The sequence below is a fragment of the Paroedura picta genome, chromosome 3 (genome assembly GCF_049243985.1).
Source record: "Paroedura picta isolate Pp20150507F chromosome 3, Ppicta_v3.0, whole genome shotgun sequence".
Taxonomy (NCBI): Eukaryota; Metazoa; Chordata; class Lepidosauria; order Squamata; family Gekkonidae; genus Paroedura; species Paroedura picta.
In genome coordinates, this window is record NC_135371.1 from 63,179,038 (window position 1) to 63,202,500 (window position 23,463).

At 43.1% G+C, this 23,463-nt stretch overlaps 1 protein-coding gene across 4 annotated transcripts in view; it reads right to left on the reverse strand.

Annotated features, from left to right (window-relative positions):
- SEMA3F (semaphorin 3F) overlaps positions 1-23,463 on the reverse strand; it is a 184,846-nt gene that overhangs the window by 38,363 nt on the left and 123,020 nt on the right. For 3 of the 4 annotated variants that reach the window (XM_077326020.1, XM_077326022.1, XM_077326021.1), the window contains exons 3-6: positions 15,513-15,673; positions 14,034-14,096; positions 8,202-8,321; positions 3,752-3,841 (exon numbers count right to left, since the gene is read on the reverse strand). In XM_077326020.1, coding sequence (XP_077182135.1) covers positions 3,752-3,841; positions 8,202-8,321; positions 14,034-14,096; positions 15,513-15,673 — 434 coding nt within the window. The remainder of the gene's footprint in view (positions 1-3,751; positions 3,842-8,201; positions 8,322-14,033; positions 14,097-15,512; positions 15,674-23,463) is intronic. The other variant, XM_077326023.1, reaches the window with a different exon arrangement.

A 23,463-nucleotide genomic window follows, 5' to 3' on the forward strand; every position in this document is an offset into this window, starting at 1 on the left:
AGCAAGCTGGGTACTCATTTTACCGACCTCGGAAGGATGGAAGGCTGAGTCAACCTTGAACCCTAATCATAACCATAATCTAAACTAACTCTAACTGTCTCAGGCTTTCTCAACCAGGGTTTCAGCCACCCATCCCTCCCCAAATGGGCAGCTATGGGCCTGGAGGGAGTGGGAAGGGGAGGGTCCCTGGGTGGGTGTGTAGACAGCTATGCTTGCCAGCCAAATTCTGCATTACTTCTATTCTATAATGCATTGAAAGTATGTTATCTAACATGTGTGGAATGGGCCTATAATATTTTACTACCCTAGTTTTAAAAAATGAATGCTAATATGTAATAGCAGCAATAAACATTCACCTCTAACATAGCATCTGTTCCCCAAATAATTTACAGTATACTGTCCAACCATTTTCATTGTCAGCTCCTCTTATCACTTATTGTATATTTGTAACTCAAGATGTGTGATTATTTTCCTCACCCACATTGCATTGATGGTACTTCACTGGATGGCTTTTAAAAGAATAAGAAATGCTGTCTCATTCCAGGAGACAGAAATGTTTGTCAAATGATAGTTCATTGCTTGAACAAAAGTGCAAATGGACTTCCTCACACAGAATACAAATAAACTGAGTACATTTAGGAGAAATGTTTCAACATTCTGTGCTATGGAAATGTCACACATTGAATTTTGCTGGAAACAACATTGGATTCATCTGCATTCTGACAGGTCAGAGGGGGTGCTATAGCTGGCTGAATGGTACATAAGTGGGCTTCAATGGGTCAAGATTAGACCAGTATGTGACACATTGCGTTTACTAACCCCATCTGCTCTGGAACTTCCCACCACCTGGTACAACCCACGCTCTTCCCCACCTATTGCGTTAACGACTTGGGAGGTCAATGATGGCAGGATATCATAGAAGACCTGCTTCCTCTTTCTAATGTATGCCGAACACATGTTGCCACCCGAGGGAATAAGAGGAGGAGGCTTGTTCCTGATATTGTTGCCAGCCTGTTAAAATGGATTGCACAGTCAGTGGCAACACATGTACTGTTTATTTTGCCACTGATTACTTAATCCATTTTAACAGGCTGACAACATGTGTTTGGCAAGTGCAAACAAAAGATTGTGGGGGTGAGGGTATGGGATAGCAACTGATATGCTGACGTTTCAATTGTTAGTTATCATTAATACTGAGGGCTATTCTAAAAAAATAGTGTCACATCAGCAAAATTGCGTGACACTATTCAAAATCACACCCCCTGCCATTTCTCACCTTCTTGCTCTCCCGCTTTCTTCTGCCGCTTTTGGGTGCTTCCTGGCATTCTGCATGGCTGCCTTAAATGGCGGAGGAGAGGGACGCGCTATACACATGTCTCTCCCTCCACCCATCAATCATGGCAGCCACCCAATAAACTTTCCCCCTGTTTTAAAGGGGGATGCAGGGTTGTTCTTGTTTTTAAATTAAACTTCTCAATTGTTATGCCTATGCATAAACTCATAGATGCTTAGTGCTTATTTTAATGCCACCACCCAGCCTTGAAGCATAGGAGAAGTAATTTGTAAAAGTTTTTTTTTTTTGGGGGGGGGGGTCTGAGAGGCGTGCTTTATGCGTCAACTGTAGAGGCTGCAGCTACAGATCTCCTAAAGCCCTGCACCATTCTGGCTTTCGAGGAACACGTAGCGTACTGCTGAGCAGGTTTTGTTAAATGCTTTTGTGGGACTGTGTGACTGAGGACCAATCCCCTAGTTTGCTGCTAAGATGCTGGATGCTGATGATGTCATTTAAAATGCCAAAAATATGGTGTCTGCAAAAGGTAAGTAGCTTACTATATTTTCTGGGTGCGGAATGGCCCTGAATGTTATTGCTATCACTGTTACTGCTGTTGTTATTACCTGATGTTACTACTGATTTATATTGTACATTTATCATGACTCCCATGTTTACTGTAAACTTCCCTGAGCCACAAGTGGAGGGCAATATGCTAGCTAACTAACTGGCTAACTAGCTAACTAACTAACTAACCATGGCATGGAGGGACTGATAGATGACTTTCGAGTGAGATCAAATGTCAACATACACAAACCTGATTTCTACTAAGTCCTGCAGATTCTAAATATACAGCACAGGTGATCCAAGTTGAATCATCCAACAATCTTTGTGGAATCCAACCCATATACAAAATAACATGTCATTGATATTATATTCCCCTAGCTGAACATCACAGAGTCTTCTAGGATCAAATGCATACCAACTTTAGACGAAAGCAGTTAGTACTGATGATCCTTTCTCCCAGAGTAATACCTTCTAGGAGTGAGGCACTTTGTTTTTGAAACAAAGAAGTCCTTTATTGGAGAAGGCTGGGAAAGAAAGCAAATGGCTTCAAGTTCAAGCACCTAATTTTCCAGCCCCCCTCCCCCCCAAAAAAACACTGAATTAGTTTGCCTAGACTGAATACCCCCACCTGAACAGAACAATCTGGCATGTGGACAATTAACAGCACAAACGCTCCTAACATCCAGACCAGGCAGCCTCTTCAACCTAGAAAAAAAATCAGTGGCATTCCCTGTCTGCTGTCAGCATACCATCTTGAGCATATATGGGAGAGGTGTCATTGCAGACTGCAAGGAGAGTTTAATCCCTTACAAATCCAGAGGGAATACACTGGGATGTGTACCACTTCACCAATTTCAATACTACCTTAAAAATGGGCAAATGTCTTCATTAGCACCATCATTATATCAGTAAAGACCATGCCTGTCTTTTAATTATCTTGCAAAGAAATGCCTCTTAGTTAAGCTCATTCATATAGTAACAAACCAATGTGAAAACTGCTTCCATATTCCTTAGTCTTTTGCGAAGGACCGTGGGGACTGAGTAACTGACATGGTTTGTTCCCGCAACAGGGACTTTGAACAACTTTAGTGTAGGAGGTAACATGTAAGTGATCCAACCCATATAGTTTCTCCTACCAAACTCTTAAAAGAAATTCTCATAACCTTCTCCCCCAGTTCTTGGAATGACTGTAGCCTTTAACAACTAAATAATAGTGACAACACTGGAATGGAAATTAAGATTACTATTTCCTGAGTTGGTTATGATCTGCAGTAACCAGGAGGAGTAAAATACGTATTACTGGCAGGCCAAATATAACAAAGTGAATTTTCTTTGCTTCCTCTTTCTGACATTTCATAGACATTGTTAGGAATTTTTGCTTTATCATTAAAGAAATTCACTCTCCCTCACCAACAACTGAAGTAAATATAACGGACATACACCATATCTTTCCTCCAGGGATCATTATAATTTCTACCATCCCAATCACCTAGTTATTTTGGTATCCTTACTTAAGTTAAATATATATTTGGCATATCAGTCCCATTGTTCCAGTTTCAAACTGTCCCACATTGTGGGGAACTGGGCTAAAGTACATGAACCTTTGCTGTACAATAAGATCCAACATCCCGAGAGTGTTCTTTCCTGGGGCAAGCCTTGTGTGAGCCTGGGGAAGAAGGTGTTAGTTTAAGAGAGGAGACGCAAGGAGAAGCTGTACAGGAAGCGCGCTCATTACTAGATGGGAAGGAGGGTGAATTTAGAGGCCAGCCCATGTCCAGTGGGTCTGGCCCCTGACCCTGTTAGTTGTTAGGTGCATGCCAGTTGAAATGAAGGTTAAGGAGCCCAGGCTCAGGCATGGGAGAGAAGGAACCAGATGCGTCCTTGGGGAAGGGCAGGGCAGAGCGCGATTCCCACCTTGCGTTCCACTGGAGACGGGTGGAGGGAGGAGTCAACTGCTCTACTTCCCCGTCCTCCCTGCTGGATGGACTGGTTCAGCTCAAAAGCCTGAGGAGAGGAGGAGCAGAGAGTTAGATCTGGCAGGATAATCTGCCAGTGAAGCAGGAATGTCAGGGTCTGGCCAGAGAAGGCAGCATGCAGAAGTCTTATAGTCTCTTTCAAGTACATGTATACACTTCTGTTGACACCAAGACCCTCATACTAAATAATTATGTCCTGTCTTTCATATGTATTTTTCCAGCAGCACCATTTGCTTATCTCATTTCATTCACTGAAGTTTGCCAGATTCACCCACAGAGAAAATTCATAATGGTAGGGTTCCTCATCAAGAATTTCCTCAGCATCTTCAAGATGAATATATCATAAACCATATGAACTCGTCTGGGTGTTGTTATTTTCTCTGGGTGCCCCCATCTTTTGAGGTAAAGTAGATAACTTTCCTTGTGATGGTGCCTATGTCTATGGAATTTCCCCTCCATACTCATTCAGCTTACTCTTCTATGTTGATAAGTTTTAAGTACTAGGCAAAATCTTTCTTCCTTACCCAGGATTTTAATAATAGTTAGAATGACAAACTAATCTTATGGTTGGTATAACTTGCTGGAGATAGTATTATATATTACTAGCTGCAAAGCCCGTTCCTAAGAACGGGCCTTGAAAGAGCCCCCTCCCCTGGCCCCCGGCCAGGCAGCTGAAGGTGGCTTTGGGCCACAGCTCGCAGCTGGATCAAGTGGGGCGGGCAGCGGCTGGCAGGCCTGGGACAGAGCTCCGTAGCAGGTAGTCAGCAGGCCGGGAGGCCCTCGTTAGCAGACCCAGCTAGGCCCTCCATGCTTTGCCCAGGGCCCTCTCCCCTTACCTGCTGCTGGCTCCACACACTGAGGCGCGTCTGAGAGCAAAGAGGCTAGAGTCCAGGGACAGAGGGCGGGAGCTACAGGGGCAGGGCCAATTAGGGTGCACACAGCTTTGCTGTGTTCCAACTTGGACAGCCAGACACATTCCACCCCCCTAGGCTGTTTCACAAATATAGAGGAACCATGGATAAGGATTTCCGGCTAAATATGTTGCAAACTGCCATGAGTAATGTGGATAAAAATTGGGGTGTACACATTTTAAATAAGCAAATAGGCAACCTAGTAAATAAATAGTCACCAGATTATCATTCCTATTTTGTTATGCCTCACAGGTTCCAAAGCCTTAATGTCTAGACATTATGTTGAAAATATTGATCTATTTTCTATGGAACTGTAAATCTGTAAGAGTGTCAATCAGGAGGGAAGGTGGCACAATGCAGCCTGATCTTGTCAGATCATGGAAGCTAAGCAGTGTCAGTACTGGTTAGTACTTGGATGGGAGACCTCCAGGGAAGATAGTAGAGGAAGGCAATGACAAAACACCTCTGCTTCTCACTTGCCTTGAAAGCTACTTGCTGGGTTTCCCATAAGAAAGCTGTGACTTGACACACAAAAGAGTGTGTCAGTCAAAACATTACACAAATAATAAGGAAACTTTAGCATTTTCATAATATTATATCATATTATATAGCATAGTGGTTAAGAGCAGTGGCTTCTAAACTGGAGAGCTGGGTTTGATTCCCCACTCCTCTACATGCAGAAGTTGGGTGACATTAGGCTAGTTACAGTTCTGATAGTGCTGTTCTCACAGAGCAGTCCTCTCGGAGCTCTCTCAGCCCCACCTACCTCACAGGGTGTGTGTTGTGGAGAGAGGAAGGGAAGGCAATTGTAAACCACTTTGAGACTTCTGGTAGTGAAAAGCAAAGTATAAAAACCAACTCTTCTTCTTTTTCATAGTTTAATCTAGAACAAGTAAAAAGTGAATTCCCTTTAAATTTCCTTTCTGGATAAAAATCTCTTGTATTTAATCATCAGACTTGAGTGTATGAAGCAAACCAATAAAAAGGAATCTGGATGTTCACCGGTTGTTTTTTCATCATTTGTTTATAATGATCAAGACAGAATTGCTGATCCATTAAGATTGTGGAAAGATACGCTATTGAATGCCAACAAGTGATGAAAAATAATTGAGATTTTCAACATTTATCCAATTGTATAAATGGAAAAATACCAGTGTTATTTCAATATTTTCTGTAGAAATAAAATTAACAGCTTAGAAGATGCTAACGCTAAGATCCTGCAGATCTCAGGGGAGGCAGCTTAGACATCTTCTAAACATATTCTAAATTGAATGCATATATGCCAAGTTTGAACCACTATGTGATGAATAATAGAATAGAATAACACTTTTATCTAAAATATGAAACATATTGTTGGCAGAAGAACAACATCTAGGTTCTTTGGGAGGGAAAAAAGGGCAATCTTTTTGTGAAAGCAATTCCTGGAAGATAAAAAATAGAAAATACCTTTGCATCTATGCCAGGAACTTCTGTGCATACTAATTTTAAAAATAGCCAATATAAAGTATTTTTATCGATGATACAAAAAATGTTGAACTTGTAAAGATAAAGATGATTCTGCACATATTGGTGGAAGTGTTCCAAAATGCAAGTCTGATGAACTAAACATCTAATCAAGTACACAATTCCACAGAAATTATATATTATATTACTTGGTGATAATCAAAGATATGCTAAAACTGGTTATCAGCCATTGAGGACATATTAATAATACCAACAATTCTGGCTGCCAGAAATTTAAATCTAATGAAGTTTAATATAGTAATAAAAGGATTAATACAATATATCAAGTTTAAAAATAAAGCAAATGATGGTGTGCAAGGCAGTCTATTTAAGAAAGGTAACTTTGGGAGGAGGGGTTATACATAATAACTTTGTGACTATACATACTTTGTCACCTTTTTCCTTTACGGTGTATACATGCACAGCTTTATAATTGGTGTGCAACACTGCTTGCTCTCTGACACCAGTCAGCATTCCTTTGTGGTTAGCAACATGAAATTAGTTGTTATGGCAAAGCTTTTGCACTGAAGGTCAGATGTGTGCTGGCAGATTCCATAAGCTGGACCAAATGGAGAAGCCAGTCCTAGCACTGATGTTCTCACTGCCCAATACTGCCCAGTGGCATGTGAGAAATGGCATGAAGGTTCTTGTGTGTTTGTTCATGCTGAGTGACCTTTGTCTGGGATTCTTTCCTTTGAAATAACATGAAAAAATAATCTCCTAGCCCTGAATCTGCAAGTTTTCTCATGAATTCATTCAAGAATAATAATGAACAGGGGATATAATTCCCACCCCCTTTCTTGAAATATTAGCAAATGCAACATTTCAAATTCAGCATGTCTAGAGAGCCAGTTTGGTGTAGTGGTTAGGAGTGCGGACTTCTAATCTGGCATGCCGGGTTCGATTCTGTGCTCCCCCACATGCAACCAGCTGGGTGACCTTGGGCTCGCCACAGCACTGATAAAACTGTTCTGACCGAGCAGTGATATCAGCGCTCTCTCAGCCTCACTCACCTCACAGGGTGTCTGTTGTGGGGAGAGGAATGGGAAGGCGACTGTAAGCCGCTTTGAGCCTCCTTTGGGTAGGGAAAAGCGGCATATAAGAACCAACTCTTCTTCTTCTATAACAACTGAAGTCAGATCATACCAACTGTATCCTGGCTGGCCCAATGTTGTTATAGATACACATGACACTTCCTGATACTGAATCAGTCCCTTGTGCCATCAAGGTGAGCACTGTCTGCTCTAACTGGCAGAGATTATCCAGGGTCTCAGGTATAAAGTCTTTCACATTATCAACCACCTTATCTTTTACCTGGAGATGCCAGGGATTGACCTTCTGCAGGCCAAGCAGCTTTTCTACCACTGAGTCCCAGCCCTGCCCCTGAGCTTTGATGCAGCCCTTTCCAGACCAGAAGTTACAGAATCATGATTGGGAGGGGGGAAATAGTTATTGGACCCCATTGCAGAGGTTCTTCAGCAGTAGGCTGTGATAGATGCTGTGATAGATGACTGGATTCCAACACAATCATGGAAAAAACATAGAGCCAAGATAATTGCTTCCAGGACAAAGACAACTCAGTGGATGGGGCCTGTGGATCAACACATGGCTCTTAGAGGGAAAAGGGGTATAGCTTTAAAAAGTTCTCAGGAAATGGGTTGTGTGATAAGAAAGTGTGAGACTGGAAACATCTGTACCTCAGTTAATCTCGTCTACCATATCTCTGTTCACCTCTAAACATATTCATTATAAATCTAAACATCAGTTATAAATCTGCCTAGCTTCGTACTAGATTCAGTGCTTAGAGGAGGACTGAGAAGATCAATCCCTTGGGCCTTGATGGATGTGATCAGTGTTCCTCTCCATGGGACTCCGTTGAAGTATCCCTTCATAGCATGGTCTGAGACCAAGTTTATAATTTTTCTAGCAGTGCTGTGAATACAGTTTCTGTCATATTGTTCTGCAGTACCTCACCTGTGCTTTACGGCCCCGATTGACAAAGGTGCAAACAGGATTGTATGCCCCAGTGCCACACACATATAGATGGGTTCGATTCCAGGGCTGGATAAGGCGGATGAAGTTGCCACACTCACCCTGGAAAACAAAGGGAGATGTTATATTAGTCCAAGCCCCACTGAAATTAAATCTACTCCAAGGAGGACAAGCAGTCAGTCTATGAAGTGCTGGATGGTTCATGAAGGAGTAAAACAGTGATTCATACATATAATTAAGCCATCAAGCAACAGATTGAGAATTAAACAAAAACTCCCAGTAACTGTCATCCATTCATATGTAACAAGTAAAATTCAGTTCTAGTTAAGACCAAGACTTAATCTTTTTGATAATATCAATCAATCTTTTGTCCTCAGTCTCAGCAGCACTTCTTCCAAGACTGAGTTGGATGCACCTCAGCCAGGCATGACAACTTGTGGCATATCTCTTGACACATGACCTAGCCACTGTGATCCATGCAATGGTCACCTCCAGACTAGACTTCTGTAATTGACTCTACACAGGGCTACCCTTGAGGCTCATGTGGGACTCAGTGGCCCAGAATGCATCAGCACAAGTCCCTACTGGGACTCAGTGGGGAGCTTTTATTATACCTAGATGATCTGGGATTTCTGTATTTACAATAACACCTCTTCTGCTTTAACCCCAAAGAGCATTAAGATCAAGTGATCAGCATTTGCTCAGGGTCCCTAGCCCAAAAGAGGTTCAACTGGCCTCAACTAGGCTCAGGATTTTTTTGGCCCTGGCCCCAGCCTGGTGGGATGCTGTCCCTGGTGAGATGATGGCCAGTAAAACAGAACTGTTCTGCCAGCAGCCTTTCTCAACGTTTTAACCATTGAGAAACCAATTAAACATTCTTCAGGCTTTGAGAAACCCCAGTAGTGGCATGATCATGCAGAATATGGTGGGAAGTTTAGCTGTGTGCATACCCACCTGGGGCCCCTCCTCTTCCCACCCCTTCCAGACCCATCATTGGCCATTTGGGGAGGGGGAGTGGGCCAACATGACCATATGTGATCGTATCACCCAATAAATGTTTAGCAAATTTAAAAAATATTTTAAAATTAATTAACTCCCACCCATTTGGGAAGCCATTACAGGGTTTCCAAGAAACCCCAAAGTGTCACAAAACTCTGGTTGAGAAAACCTGTGCCAGGCCTATCGTCGAGGCCTGGAAACCAACAAACTAACATTGAGGATATGCTAGTTTCCCTGCTTATGAATTCTACCCAGAGGATATTAACCCACCTAATATAAATCAGCCTCCCCAGAATGTTTTTTGGAGGCAGCTTTTTAGAAAGTAATTTTAACTAAATTATATATTATACATTAACTATTTTAAATATTTAAACCTTATGATTTTATGTATTTTATTTTTGTTATAACCTGCCCTGAGCCATATGGGAAGGGCGGGTTATAAAAATAAAGCTGCTCTTGTTGTTGTTATTCACAATATTCCTGCATCTCCTTTGCACGGTGCCTCTGTTGGAAGGATTTCAATAACAAAAAAAAAATCCTTTGTTGGAGCCAACCTTCCTTTTTCACATCTTAAACTCTAGAAGCTGTATCTGAGGCACACTATAAACAGTGCACTGTCATGCGCACTCTTTCTGAAGGCTGAGTAAAGAACGGCTGTAATGCTGAGAAATATCTTGGTGTCAGGATGGCAAACCTCAGACGTCTGCTCCTGCTTATTTTCAAAAGCCAGAGAAAACTCTTTAAATAACAAATACATTAATGTAACCTCCCTGTAATGGACCCAAGAGGAGGGTAGTCTGGCCTTAACTGTGGAGGGAGAAAGAAAGGGCAGACAGACAAGTCAGCCCCTGGGTCACTGCTCATTGGCCAGTGAGGCTTGGGCAGAATAGCTAATGGGTAAGTGATAGTGATGAAACCTGGAGGGCAAGCAGAACAATCCCCAGAGTGCATGCAAATAGAGTTGCCGAGGCCTGAACTGGTGAACTAATTGGATTCAAGACCAGAGTTGGGACACTGTGCTGTGTGTCTGGGCGCCAAGTCCAGTTTCCTCCTCTCAGCTCATGTTTCCTCTTTGCCTCACGCCCCCAGTTAAGGGGATCATGCAAAACTGGGCCACAGCCAAGAGGGAACAGAGTTCAGTAGGATGGGAAATAGGCAAGCAAACACAGTTTCCTTTGCTAAGCCAGCTTGGCTGCTCCCAGCCTGAGCCCTGAACAGTAGCGGCTGAGGATTCCCAGAGAGTTCAAGGTCAGGTGGTCAAAAAGCTGAGAGTGGCGTGTAGGAAGCAGCTTGGTTACCTTTGACTTGTTTCCTTTTGGTGAGATTAGAAAATATGCAGAACTGCCAAGGGGCTCAGCTGGAACTGGGCAAAATGTTTCATGTCTTCCAACTTACTGCTGACAAGCCGTCTTCACCTACTTCACCTTTCCTGGCTTCCTAACGATTGGTCTCTTTAGGAAGAGGCCATGACTACATGGGTTACTTACTCTGGGTTTGCTGCAGTTCTGAATTGGGTATTCTTCTGCTTTCCCACAGCATCAGGGTGTACTTGCGTACATCCCACCCACCCTCACATTTCCACAGCTTTTCTCCATCTTCCCCCCAAATCAGCTTTGCTACATAGTTTTGGGAGAGACTGCAGCAAAGATTGGATGGTTGCTGTTTGGCCAGGCTTTCAAAATGATAGATATTTTCCCTGTCCTTGTCCCTGTGGCAATCATTTCCTTCCCCTAGAAACAAAACAAAATGGTAACAGAACATCACAAGGACATTCAGGGGTATCACATTTTTCTCTTCCTTCCCTTAAGGTCCCTATAGCCAGTTCCTGCTTCCTTCCCACCCAGCCACGTAGCCTGCCTTTATCTGCTGCCCTGTCTTCAGCTCTCCCTCCTTCCATTCTCCTAGCAGCTTCTCCCTGGGAAAACTGAGGTACACAATTTCAGTTGCTGGCCCAAGACCCATTGTGTAGTGACAGGTAGGCCAAGCTTAGCTTCACAGTGGAGAACCTGCAAAAACTAGCAGGGGACACCACACTTTCCCATATAGTCCACTCCCCACATTATTTCCTCTTTCACTCCTCCTTGTAGTCCCCATAGACTCAACTTTCCCAAGTTCCTTCTCTAATTGCCACCCACCAATGCATCTTTTACTTTCCCCGTCTTCAGTTATATTTATTATATTAGCAGAAAAGCCTGAGGCCTGGTGAGGCCACAGTGGGGCTGCTCGGGGCAACGGTGAGCTCTGGTGGAGATTCCCTGCCTCCCTCCCCACCACCTGGGCAGCTTTGCCGAGGCCTGGTGAGGCTGCAGCGGGGTTGCTCGTGGTGGGGGCCACCTTACCTGACCACTGCCTCCTCCTGCACTTGGAAGGCGGAGGGGGAGGCAGTCGGGGATGGAGTGTCCCATACCTGATGGGTCCTCTGGGGGTTGAGTGCCCTCCCTGAGGGTCAGTCAGGGAGGTGGAGGCACACACACAAATTCCCACCCTTTCATGAAACCCTCAACCTCTTTTCCCAGTGGCGTTCAGGCTGTGAATGGTGGTAAGTGCTCCTTGCCATGTTCGTTGGGGGTGGGTACGAGCAAAGATGTGCACATCTTGATTGGCCTGTAACATTCCAGGTACCAGAAGCAGAGGCTGAACCAGCTCCACCCAGGAGAGCTCTGCACAAATATTTATACAGCTAAGTGTTAAAGATACTTACTGCATATGCCCCTAACTTGCTTCACACTGGAAACCCAAAGTAGCTTACATCATTCTCCTCTTCCCCATTTTATCCTCACAACAACCCTCTTACTTTGGTTAGGCTGAGAATATTTGTTAGGCCCAGGATCACCCAGTGTGCTCTTTCAACAGAGTAGGGATTAGAACCTGGGCCTCCCGGTCCCTGACCTGAAACTCTAACCACTATTCCTTCCACAATGGCTACTGTGAAGTAGCTGCTGTTAAACAATAGCAAGCAGCCAGGCCTGGGATAGTCATGCAAGTTGTCAAGTGCTTGCTTCTCGACCTAATGAATCCTCTCTCAAAGGCCAAAATATGTCTGGAAAAGGCCTGGTATCTGCCTGCCTTTTACTGTCAGAAACCAAAACTTGTAGGCTATCATGTGCATAACACCTGAAGATATTCATTTCTTAAAGTTACAGGTACTACTGCTATTATGCGGTATGTGTGTGTGTGTGTGTGTGAGAGGGGATTAATCCCCATTTTCAGTTTTAGATTTCAGATTTTTCTCCATATTCGCCCCCCCTCCAGTTTTGTAGAAAGTTGTATCTTGTCTGTTTGTGGCCCCAAATTCCAGATTTAAGGATCTATAGTTCTGGCCACGTTATAGGGATGCCAGTCCCTAGGTGGAACCTGCGGACCCTCCAGTTTTACAGCTCATCTCCATGTGACAAAGACTAGTTCCCCTGGAGAAAATGGCTGCTTTGGAGGGTGGACTCCATAGCACTATACTCCACTGAGGCCCACTGCCTCAAATTCCACCCATTCCACTCCACCACCAAAGTCTCCAAGTATTTCCCAACCCAGAGCTGCAAGCCTACTATGTTCAGAATTGACAAGTGGGGACCCATGTCACTACAGGTGGATTCCTTCCCCTCTTAGCTACATCTCCCTGCTCCCCCACCACTAATGTTGCCCCTGGTGAACCCACCATGGCTCTTGGTCTTTGCCTGCCTGGCAGACTGCCATTGCCAACAGATCTACCACTATGCCTGCCATCTCACTGCCTCTGTCTCCAGCAAGCCCAATTGTCTTCAATGCCCACAAGCCACTAAGTGCAAAATGGCTACCTGTCGTCACTGTTACCAGAGCAGGCATTGCACATGAGCAGACTGTGATTTTGTTTTTGGAGGGAGGCTATGTATTTTAAAATGTTTTCAGATTTCTCTGAGAACCTGTAGGGCCCTGAAGCTTACAAAACTGTTTTTAGTCCACCAGGGCTTGCTCCACAGATTTAAATATCCACAGATTGGGCCACACTTCACTATGAGAATATTAAATTACAAAAATCTGTGTATCAGATAATCTGAATTCCCAGCTTTTGTGTCTCAAAAAAGTAAGTCTCTAATATCTTGCAAAGATCTAAAGGGAAATGAGTATACCCTCTATGAAAAAACAAATAAACAAAAAGCTTACAGTCTGAGTGCAGGGATGCCAACGACAAAAGGACTATACCATCACTGAGTTCTATAGTACACTGCACAGTGACCTCTGAGGCAAACATTGGTGCAAATGGATGGTGCCATTTTATTGATAAACCAGTTTATGGTATGACCCCAATGCTTACAGGCAGGAATCTATGAACAAAAGCCTATGTGATATTAAGTATTAAGATTAACAATCAATGATGAAAGTGCAGGAAAATGGGCAGATTATCTGGGATACCATTTTGATTGTTGATCATATTTAAGAAATGGAAAACATGAAAATAGAACTCTTTGGACTTGTGTTGATTAGAATTGTGAAATCATAACAAAGAAGAAACAAAAGAACAAATACTTTAGAACATTTATTTAGCCTACAGATCTCCTTTTGGTTTGGGTTCACTGAATATAAGATGCAGCATTCCAAAGTCTAAAACCAAAGAGATTATTAAGGCAAGGTGATTGGGCAATCAGTTTTTATACACTTTGCTGATTGGTAATCAAAACGATGATATGCATATCAGCAAATGTCACTGCTTGAGCTCAATGATCTTTGAAGGGAACGGAACATCTAAAGTTAGATTTCATTATTTGTATACTGTCTCCCTCATTGCCCCTCATCCCCACACACACATTCCATAATTCTGAGGCCCATGCGATAAGTACTTACATTGCTGTTCTTTCCTGATAAGATACACTCCTCTATTCTTTGCTGGGACGCAGGCCAATGGATCTGCCAAACAAAACAACACCTTCACCCACATGGCTGTAATTTCCAGGAGAATCAGACTAAGGCCAACTGGGAAGGGTCTTCACCATGCCCGTTGTTGGTGCCAACTGACACATAAGTACAAGGTAAAGGCCCTTCCCAATCTGAATCCAGCCAGTTCCCTGGAAAGGTAAACCTGAAATTGAAGATCACTAAGGATTTTTCAACAATCATTTGTAGAGCAACAAATACCCAGTTCTTCTCTATTAGTTCCAGGAATTCTTAGATGTATTTCTTAAGTATGGAATTTGGGGTTGCCAACCTTTAAGTGGGTCCTGGAGTTCTCCTAGAATTTCAACAGTTCTCCAGACTACAGAGATCAGTTCCATTTAGGAATGCCAGACTCCAGGTGGGACCTGGGGGTCCCCTGAAATTACAAATAATCTCCAAACTGCAGAGATCAGACCTCCTGGAGAAAATGGAACCTTTGGAGTGTGGACCACTCAGGTCCTTGCCCACCCCCGGTTCCACCCACAAAGTTCCTCCAGGAACTTCCCAACCTGCCTCTGGCAACCCTACCCCCAATCCCTCCCAGTGGCCAGGGGGGGACCTGACAACTCTAGTTCTACTGGAGAAAATAGCAGGTTTGGAGAACCTGCTGTGTGGCATCCTGTCCCCACTGAGCTCCCTCCACTCCCCAGACTATTCCTTCTCCAAGCACTTCTCCCAAATCTCAGAAATGTCCTAATCTGGAGCTGGTGATCCTAGTGGAACCCCTGTTTGGGGGATATCACATTTAATAGCAATTAGCCCATAGCTTGTTGGGGAAATGCAATTCCTCTTCTTGCATGTGCCAAAACTGTACCAGTTTTGTTAGTGTCTTTGCTAGTGTCTCAGAAGAAACACACTGTGCCTCTGAAACGACATCAATGATAGTGATATAGCATCCTCCTCCTCCATAATTGTCACGTTGAGAATATTTTTTAAAGGTACAGCAGAAAATACCTTATTTTTATTTTGGTTATTTTAGGAATTAAGCACTGCTTTGTAGTAGGGCTCAAATTCAGCAGTGCTCATGTAGCCCTGTTTTAAAGAAATGCAAGCATATGCATGCCTATTCATTATTAACCTTTTGCTTTCTTAAGAAAGAGTTTTCAAGGGAATATGCTAAGCCTCTACAAAACTGGCATGCAAATCTCTCCAAGCTCAAAAAAAGTTATGAAAAATTGCAATCATTTGAATAGAATGGATTCATTAATTGTGGGAATGCCAAAAATGTGTACAATACTATTGGTTTTGACTTGCTTTTGATCTATTCGCTCCAAACCCAATACTCATGTATTCTGTTTCCCACTAAACTGAAATTCTCTGCCTCCTCCAAATGCATCCCAGGGGTTCCTGCCTTTCCCCTGCTCTTGGTACAAAAAGAAAGGCCCTTACAATTAGGGGCTCCCGATTGATGTCATGAAGGTCCAGAGACAGGATGTAGTCTTTGCTCCCCACATACATGCGATCATGATCTTCATCCTTCAGCAGGATACGATAGTCTGTTGAGTTGAGCAGGAAATTGAAGAAGTGAGCAGTGCCAGTGGCCTTGAGCTCTGGAGGAACAAACACATCGGAAGTGGTAGGGGGTTAGCTGGCACCTTCTGCAGTTGTTTTGATATCATAGCAAAATCAGCTTAAGCATCATGATTGATTTGTAGGGAAGGGCGTAAAACATTTTCACTTTACTTTTTAAAGAATTTGTTCTTTTTATATTATTACTATTATTATTGTTTCGCATTAATTTCTTTGTTTGATTTTTTCCCCCTTTGGTTTCAATGGAAGTCACATTTCCAATCAATTCTCAGAGGTTGTACCCATCACCCATTGACTGCTGCTTGCTAAAATTTGGGTAGGTAAGAGAAAGGTTCCCCATTTTCCATAGTCAAAAATCTGGTTTGCTGTTCCTAAAAGCTTTGGCTTATAACCAGCCCAATACTAAGCAGTTAGGCACGTAGTCCCATTGAAACCAATTGGCCCTGGTATGCGGGATCCCTTCCTGAGAAATGACAGATCAGTGAATCTCAGTAAGAGATGTGGAATGCACCTAATTTATCATAACAGGCCTGAGGGTAGTTAGAATACTCTCACAATAATGTTCTGCAGTGACTATATGTAACTGGAACCAATTAATCAGGAAATGTGCATTTGCCTAATTACAGAAGGTAGGCTGCACCATGCCTCTAATGAGATTCCATAGATCTTTATCTCGTAGCACAAGTGGAAGAAGCCTAGCTGTTTTCTGTATGAGACAAGGATACGGCTTCTAATTCTTAAGCCTACCTTTTCCTTACCTTCACTGTTGCTAAAATTTTGCATTCCACAATTGAAGAAAAAAATTGTGGGGGACAGGGTTAGCAAGATGCCTAGTCAGAAATTGTTTATTCACAGCACTGTGCAGAAATGGTACCCAGACATCAAAGTAGCTCTGAGACACAGGAACAACTGCTATGGCTTATAGAGACATATACATCTTACTCTAAACAGCATGGAAAGTACCTGGCTTCATACTGGATATTTTGTTCCATTCAATAAAATGGGATTTTTTGTGCTCTTTGTTATTACTTTGATTGGCAAAAAGTGACGCCTTTCTCAACTCATGCACCTCTCTGAGTGCAGCAGCACTTGCAAGGCACCCAGTCTGGTCTGCAGGATGATGTATTGGACCTGAACCTGAGAATGCTAAGTTTAAAAGCTCAGCACTTGTCATGGACTCACTGGTGGCCTTGGCAGTTTGCTTACCTCTCGGCTTAAATCAATTACGTTAATTAACTGTGTGTTAGAAAGGGGAATTTCATTACACACTATGTGGGATTCCAGCTCACAGACCCTAGAAGTGCCACAGTCTATTAAAAACCCTCCTGTAAGGAGAGACAAAAATAGAAGACACTGACAAATATTCAGTTCAATACATTCCGTGCAGCAGGGTAAAATACAGAACACTCGGCTCCGTTGGGCACCAAGTTTCCATTTTGACTAGATTTAGGGCTAGACTGGGCAGGGATATAGAAACACCGAGTCCTTTTTTCTCATAAATTGTTTATGGGTGAGATGCTTCCCTTCTCTGAGGGCAGCACTAAAAGAGATCCATGAACAATTTCCCATGGATTATTTTCAAACACAACAGCAACTGCCTGGACATTCAATTCAAATTGGGGCCACAACTCTGGGAGAGTGGGTGTCACTGTTCCTACCCGTGCCATTTCTCTGAGGCAAATCACACAGAGGCACCATCTGCTATTTCCCCCAAAGTGAAACCATAAAGGTACCATAAGGATCTCTGGCAGTCTGGTGTAGTTTGGTCCTGCCCTTGGGCTACCAACCTGCAGGCTGAAGGACTCCTGGGATTTCAGACTACAGAGATCAACTCCTTTGAAAGAAATGTCTGCTTTGTGGGAGGACTTTATGGTATACCACAAAACCTAGGCAAAACTGCTCTGTTAGAATGGCTATGAAGGATGGATGTTCTAAGAGTTCCGCTTCTCTTACGGCATATCATGGAGATTGTCTAGGAAAAAATGATTGATTGTTACCTGTAAAAACACTAAAAGAAGCCAGCTGAGAATTGAGAGGTGTATGGGACTGCTGTTGGCTGGAGTCTCTCTCACGAGTCTTCACAATGGATTTTTCTCTTTAATACTGTCTGTTTCCAGTATTTTCCCTAGGTGGCACACAGCACACCCTTGATTTATTTGAAAACTTCCACATAACTGTTTGTTCTTTCCAAGCAGGGCTCAGGGGGTCCCAGGGCTCTCCCTTTTAAGCCTGAGCAAAGAAAAACATTTTTGGCTCCAACTTAAGAGAGGAAACAGCATGCCTGCTATAAGCAAAAGATCATATGAAAGATCTGACTGCAGACAGTCTAGAGGAGGCAATCTCAAAATGGGATGCTCAGCACTGGTTTTCCCTTCCCTTTTCACTCAACAGTCCTTTAAAAAGAAAAGAAAAGAATGAAGCCTCTCAGCCGTAAGCCATGGCTCTGTGGTTGCTGGAAGGGGGCTACTGGGGTGCACAGGGGACCTGGCAAGATTATTATCTGGCTGTCACTTCTGTACCCACCTCATTCCCACTAGGACTAGGTGCTGCTTGCACAGGGGGATGGCTTTTTCCAGTCTTGTGTGAAAGCAGCTACTGAGAAAACCCTGAAGCAGGACTTTGGAGAGGATTTTTAGGATGACTGAAAAATAACTGGATCCAGTTATACCAGTACAATTATTTAGGGATTAATGGGTTAGTAGTAACATAGGCATACAGAAGCTAACAATGTATGGGGGATGATAGGTACAAATGATATGTGGCAGGAAATTTAAATTACAGATCTGAATAAAGTGATAAAGTGAACTCCCTCTGTTCCCCAAAAATAACCTTCTCTGAAAACCACTGTCAAGCTACAGTTGGCAACCTGAGTCTAAGCTTGCCTATTGTCCACTGATTATAGGCAAACTTCTACTCATATTCCATGAAACAACACTATCATATCATCATCATGCCAATCTTGCTCTTTTCGACTGCTCCAGACGGACAAATGCTCTATCTCAATCTACGCTGCAAGGCTGTTGTGTGGATGAGCCCCCCCCCCCCCCGCCAAGCTGCTTTCCCTTCCACAACTCCTATGAAAGGGTCGCTCGACCCCAAAAGGGATCCCGACCCCCAGGGTGAAAACCACTGCTCTATGGGAATACTACTGAGCTCCTGGCACCTCCTTTAGAGTCACAACATCATTTCTAGGTTTCTCTCAGAAATGATGTCATGCCACCACTGACAGCAGCCTCCAATATCCCTGACACCCCCCAGTGTCTTGCTGGTTGCCAGGCTATGCCATGCAGCCCTATTAACAATGGCACTGAGGGCTTATTCCACGGGGGTAAAAGCCAAAGGCAGAGTTTGGGATGGAATATGATATATCAGCCCTGTGCAAAAGGTTCCTTCCAAAACAAAGAGAATAGTGGAAACTGTCATTCATCTCAGCCAAGGGCACCTTCATAGGAGAAGAGATTTATAATTTTTACTTAATAACAAATCATTTAAATGGTGAGGTAATCATTAGCCAAGGCCACGGTAAATCAATTTACATTGTTAGGATTCAGAAGCAGAATTTTCAGACCCAGCTCCAGTAGAAAATCTTCAGACTACACAGGGGTCCTTGCTTATTAGGTAGCACTGCTGCCCCAGAGGGAGGTGCAAGAGCTGTCTCCAAGAAATCATTTCTTGATACATAGACCCATCACGGCCCAGCACTCTGCAATCCCCCCTCCCCAGATTATACTGAACACAGACTTGAGTTGTCACTCATTCAAAAGTCTCTTCTTTTTTCTGCTGTAAAATTATAAAAGTAACTTGTTTCCTTGAATATTCCTAGGTTATCAGTGGAGAAATTCTGAAACTACCAAAGAAGATAAAGGAAAATGTTCCCTCTATTTGTTGTTGCTGCTGCTGCTGCTACAATCACTATTATTGCTGCTGGTGGCATCAACACATACTGGTGGCATCAACAGCAAGTATCACCTACCTATTCATATGAAAAGGTGCTGAAATTGCTTAAACCTTAATTTGACTTAATTTAACCACAAGTGCAAGGTACTTAAAATCTAAAGTTTGTCTACTCCTTTAATGGCTCAGCTGCCTCATCCCACATAGCCCAACAAATATCAGAACATCTCTATGTGGTTACCATAAGTTGATTGCAACTTGAGGGCACTTTTCACATGCGCACACACACACTAACAGCAACCAATGGAACCATGAAACCCTTTCCTGCAAAACCCATAGGGGCACTGGAGCTGATCAGCCAGTGGTATCAAGATCCGTGGGGCAAATTGGAAAGCATGGGATTTGAAGAACTATAAGATGACAAGGCCCATTCAAGGATTGCTGCCTTGACGAGGCAAAGGGGATTGCGTAGCTCAGTGAAGCTATGAGCTATGCCGTGCAGGGCCACCCAAGACGGACAGGTCATAGCTGAGAGCTCTGACAAAAGGTGATCCACTGGAGAAGGAAATGGCAAACCACTCCAGTATCTACAACACCTTCTAGAAGCCCTACAACAACCTGCAGATGATACCACTCTAATGGCAGAAAGTGAAGAGGAACTAAAGAGCCTCTTTTTTAAAAATTATTTTTTATTTTTATTGTATATGAAGCGCTTACAGAAAGATGAATGAAAAAGAAACAACCAGCTAGCAAAATAATTGTTGATACATGTGAGAGTATAGTCTGTTATTATCTTAAGAAGTATATAATCAGTTCCCATCGCATATTAGTCCTAACCTAAAAGTTACTGCTGTCTTTCTTAGCAAAATTATTGTTACATATGAGAATATAATCTGTTATTATCTTAAGTAATATATAGTCAGTTCCCATCGTATGTTAGCCGTAACCTAAAAGTTGCTGCTGTCTTTCTTCAGAAAGACCAGGTAATTCCTCCAGTGTTCGTCACATTCTTCAGGTGGTCGCAAAAAAGGGAAGTGTGCTCTTTTCCATGATGTATCTGCTGGTAGGTCTTGAAATATTTGTGCTTCTTGATCCACCAAACTCAGCGGCGTCTCCTGATGCTTTTTGAATAGATTATTTCTTGCAGCCTTGCTGTCAGAGCCCACAAAGATGTCTCTTGGTTGCTTCTTGCATGCAGCTGCCTTTGAATAGACTCTGTATACTTTGTCAATCCGAATCTCTTCCTCCTCTGAGTAGTCTCGGCTTTCGGTGATTTCTTTCCTTGTCTGTTTTCCCAAATTCTTCTGAAACGCCTTTGATTTTTACGTTCCTAGATTTAGATTCTACTTCCAAGACTTCGGATTTGTCTTCTGCCACTCTCTCCCGCTCCTGTTGATTAACTTCCAGACATTGGATTCTCGTTTGGTGTGTTGCCAGCTGAGTTGTGTTTTCATCAGCTATTTTTTTCAGACCGTTGATTCTGTCTGAGAGCTCTTTCTTGGTATCTTGAATTTCCTTTTCAACCTTTGTGACTACTTTCAGTATCTCTGAGTTGCCCTTGCATAATAAATGAAACATCTGTGCATTAGTTAGGTTTTCCATTGCTGTAAACAACTCCACAGAATGCATTCGCCACCATATAGTCACAGATCACAGACAGGGCGTCTCGCGAGAGTTTGGGCGATCAGGAATTATCAGTTAGTCAATCTCCGTATTCTGTCAACATCTCCCGCTGGGCTCTCCCTAATAAATTCTTAAGCTCTTTCTTTTGTTTGTGTTAACGAGTGTATTTAGCTGGCTTGCCTCCCATCTGAAGAAAGAATTCCCTTGCAAATTGGTTAGGGGGGAAGAAGGGGGGCTAGTGCCTGGCTTTAAAGAAGAGGAAAGCAAAGAGAGAACTCACAGTCTCTGTGTTGTTGATTTGCCAGACTTCTGCTCTTGTCAAACTGGGAAGAGATAGTCTGGGGAAAATGCAGGATTTTTTGCGGCTGGTCATTTCAAGATTAGAAAGTTATTTTCGACAGGAACGACTGAAGATGGCGCCGTACTAGCTGGGCTTCTGCCCGGCTCTTAAGCCATGCTGAGGGTCAGGAGCAACCGCACCTGGCAGACCTGAGCAGATACGCAAATCTTGCTCGCCGGTCGCCCCAGGAACCGGGAACGGCATCCTGAGGGTCCTACAGATCCGTGGAGACTGAGTTCTCCGGATCGCCGCGGCATGTGCTCAAGGTCATGATGGTGCCCTTGTCGTAAATAACTTTCTAAGCCTGAAACGACCAGCTGACCCTACATTCTTCCCAGATCATCTTTTACCAGACTGACAGGAGCTGAAGTCTGTAACAGTAAAGACCGTGAGTCACAGCTTTTCCATTTGTTATGCGAAGGGAACTCAAAGATACTGAAAGCAGTCAACAAGGTGGAAAAGGAAATCCAAAAGACTAAGAAAGGGCTTTTAGACAGAACCGACAGTTTGGAAAAAACAGCTGATGAAAACACAACTCAGCCAACATTACTTCAAACGAGAATTCAATGTCTGGAAGTTAATCAACAGGAGGAGGAGAGAGCTAGGGACGTAAAAATCAAAAGCACCTTGGAAGAACTTGGGAAAACAGATTTAAGGAAGGAAAGCACCGAAAACCTGGAAGTCTATTTAGAGCAGGAAGTGATTTGGATCAACAAAATAAATAGAGTCTATTCAAAGGCGACAGCACGCAGGAAGCTATCAGGAGATATCTCTGTGCGACCAGAGGAAGAGATCCGGATTGACAAAGTATACAGAGCCTACTTAAAGGCGACTGCAAGCAAGAATCAAGCAAGAGACTTCTTTGGCCCTGACAGAAGGACAACCAGAAATACTCTATGCAGGAATCATCAAGCGTCACTATGGAAAAAAATACAATTTCATTTTCTGCGACCACCTGAAAGATGAGATGAACAGTGGAGCATTCTCCTGGTCTCTTGTGGGAAAGACAGCAGCAGTAACTTTTAGGTCAGGGCCAATATATGAAGGGAACTGACTTTATATTATCTAAGACAATAATAGAATATATTCTTATAATAGATTATACTCTCATATGTATCAACAATTACTCTGCTAAGAAAGATGGTAATAACTTCTAGATCAGGATCAATATGTGATGGGAACTGAATATGTATGCTAATATGTATGCTAAAAGAGGATGGCAAACTATACTTCATATGTATTAACAAGACAGCAGCAGTAACTCTTAGGTCAGGGCCAATATATGAAGGGGACCGACTTTATATCATTTAAGATAATAATAAAATATATTCTTATAACAGATTATACTCTCATATGTATTAACAATCATTTCGTTAAGAAAGATGGTAAAACTTCTAGATTAGGATTAATATGTGACGGGAACTGAATATGTATGTTAAAAGAGGATGGCAAACCATATCAGCTGGTTGCTTTTTTCCTCTTTTACTTTTCTGTAAATGCTTTATATAATAATAAATAATAAAATTACAAAAAAAAAAAAAGTTATTTTCGACAAGGATGCCATTATGGCCCCGAGCACAAGCAGCGATGATCCGGAGAACTTAGTCTCCGCGGATCTGTAGGACCTTCAGGATGCCGTTCCTGGTTCCTGGGGCAACCAGCGAGCGAGATTTGCGCATCCGGCTCAGATCTGCCAGGTGCTTCTGCTCCTGGCCCTCTGCTTGGCTCGGGAACTCGTTACAGAACGGGCTAGCATGGTGCTATCTTCAGTCGTCTCCAACTAAAGAGCCTCTGGATGCGGGTGAAAGAGGAGAGTGCAAAAGTTGGCTTGAAACTCAACATCAAGAAAACGAGGATCATGGCATCTGGCCCTCTCAATTCCTGGCAAATAGATGGGGAAGAAATGGAGGTAGTGACAGATTTTATTTTCCTGGGCTCCAAGATCACCACAGA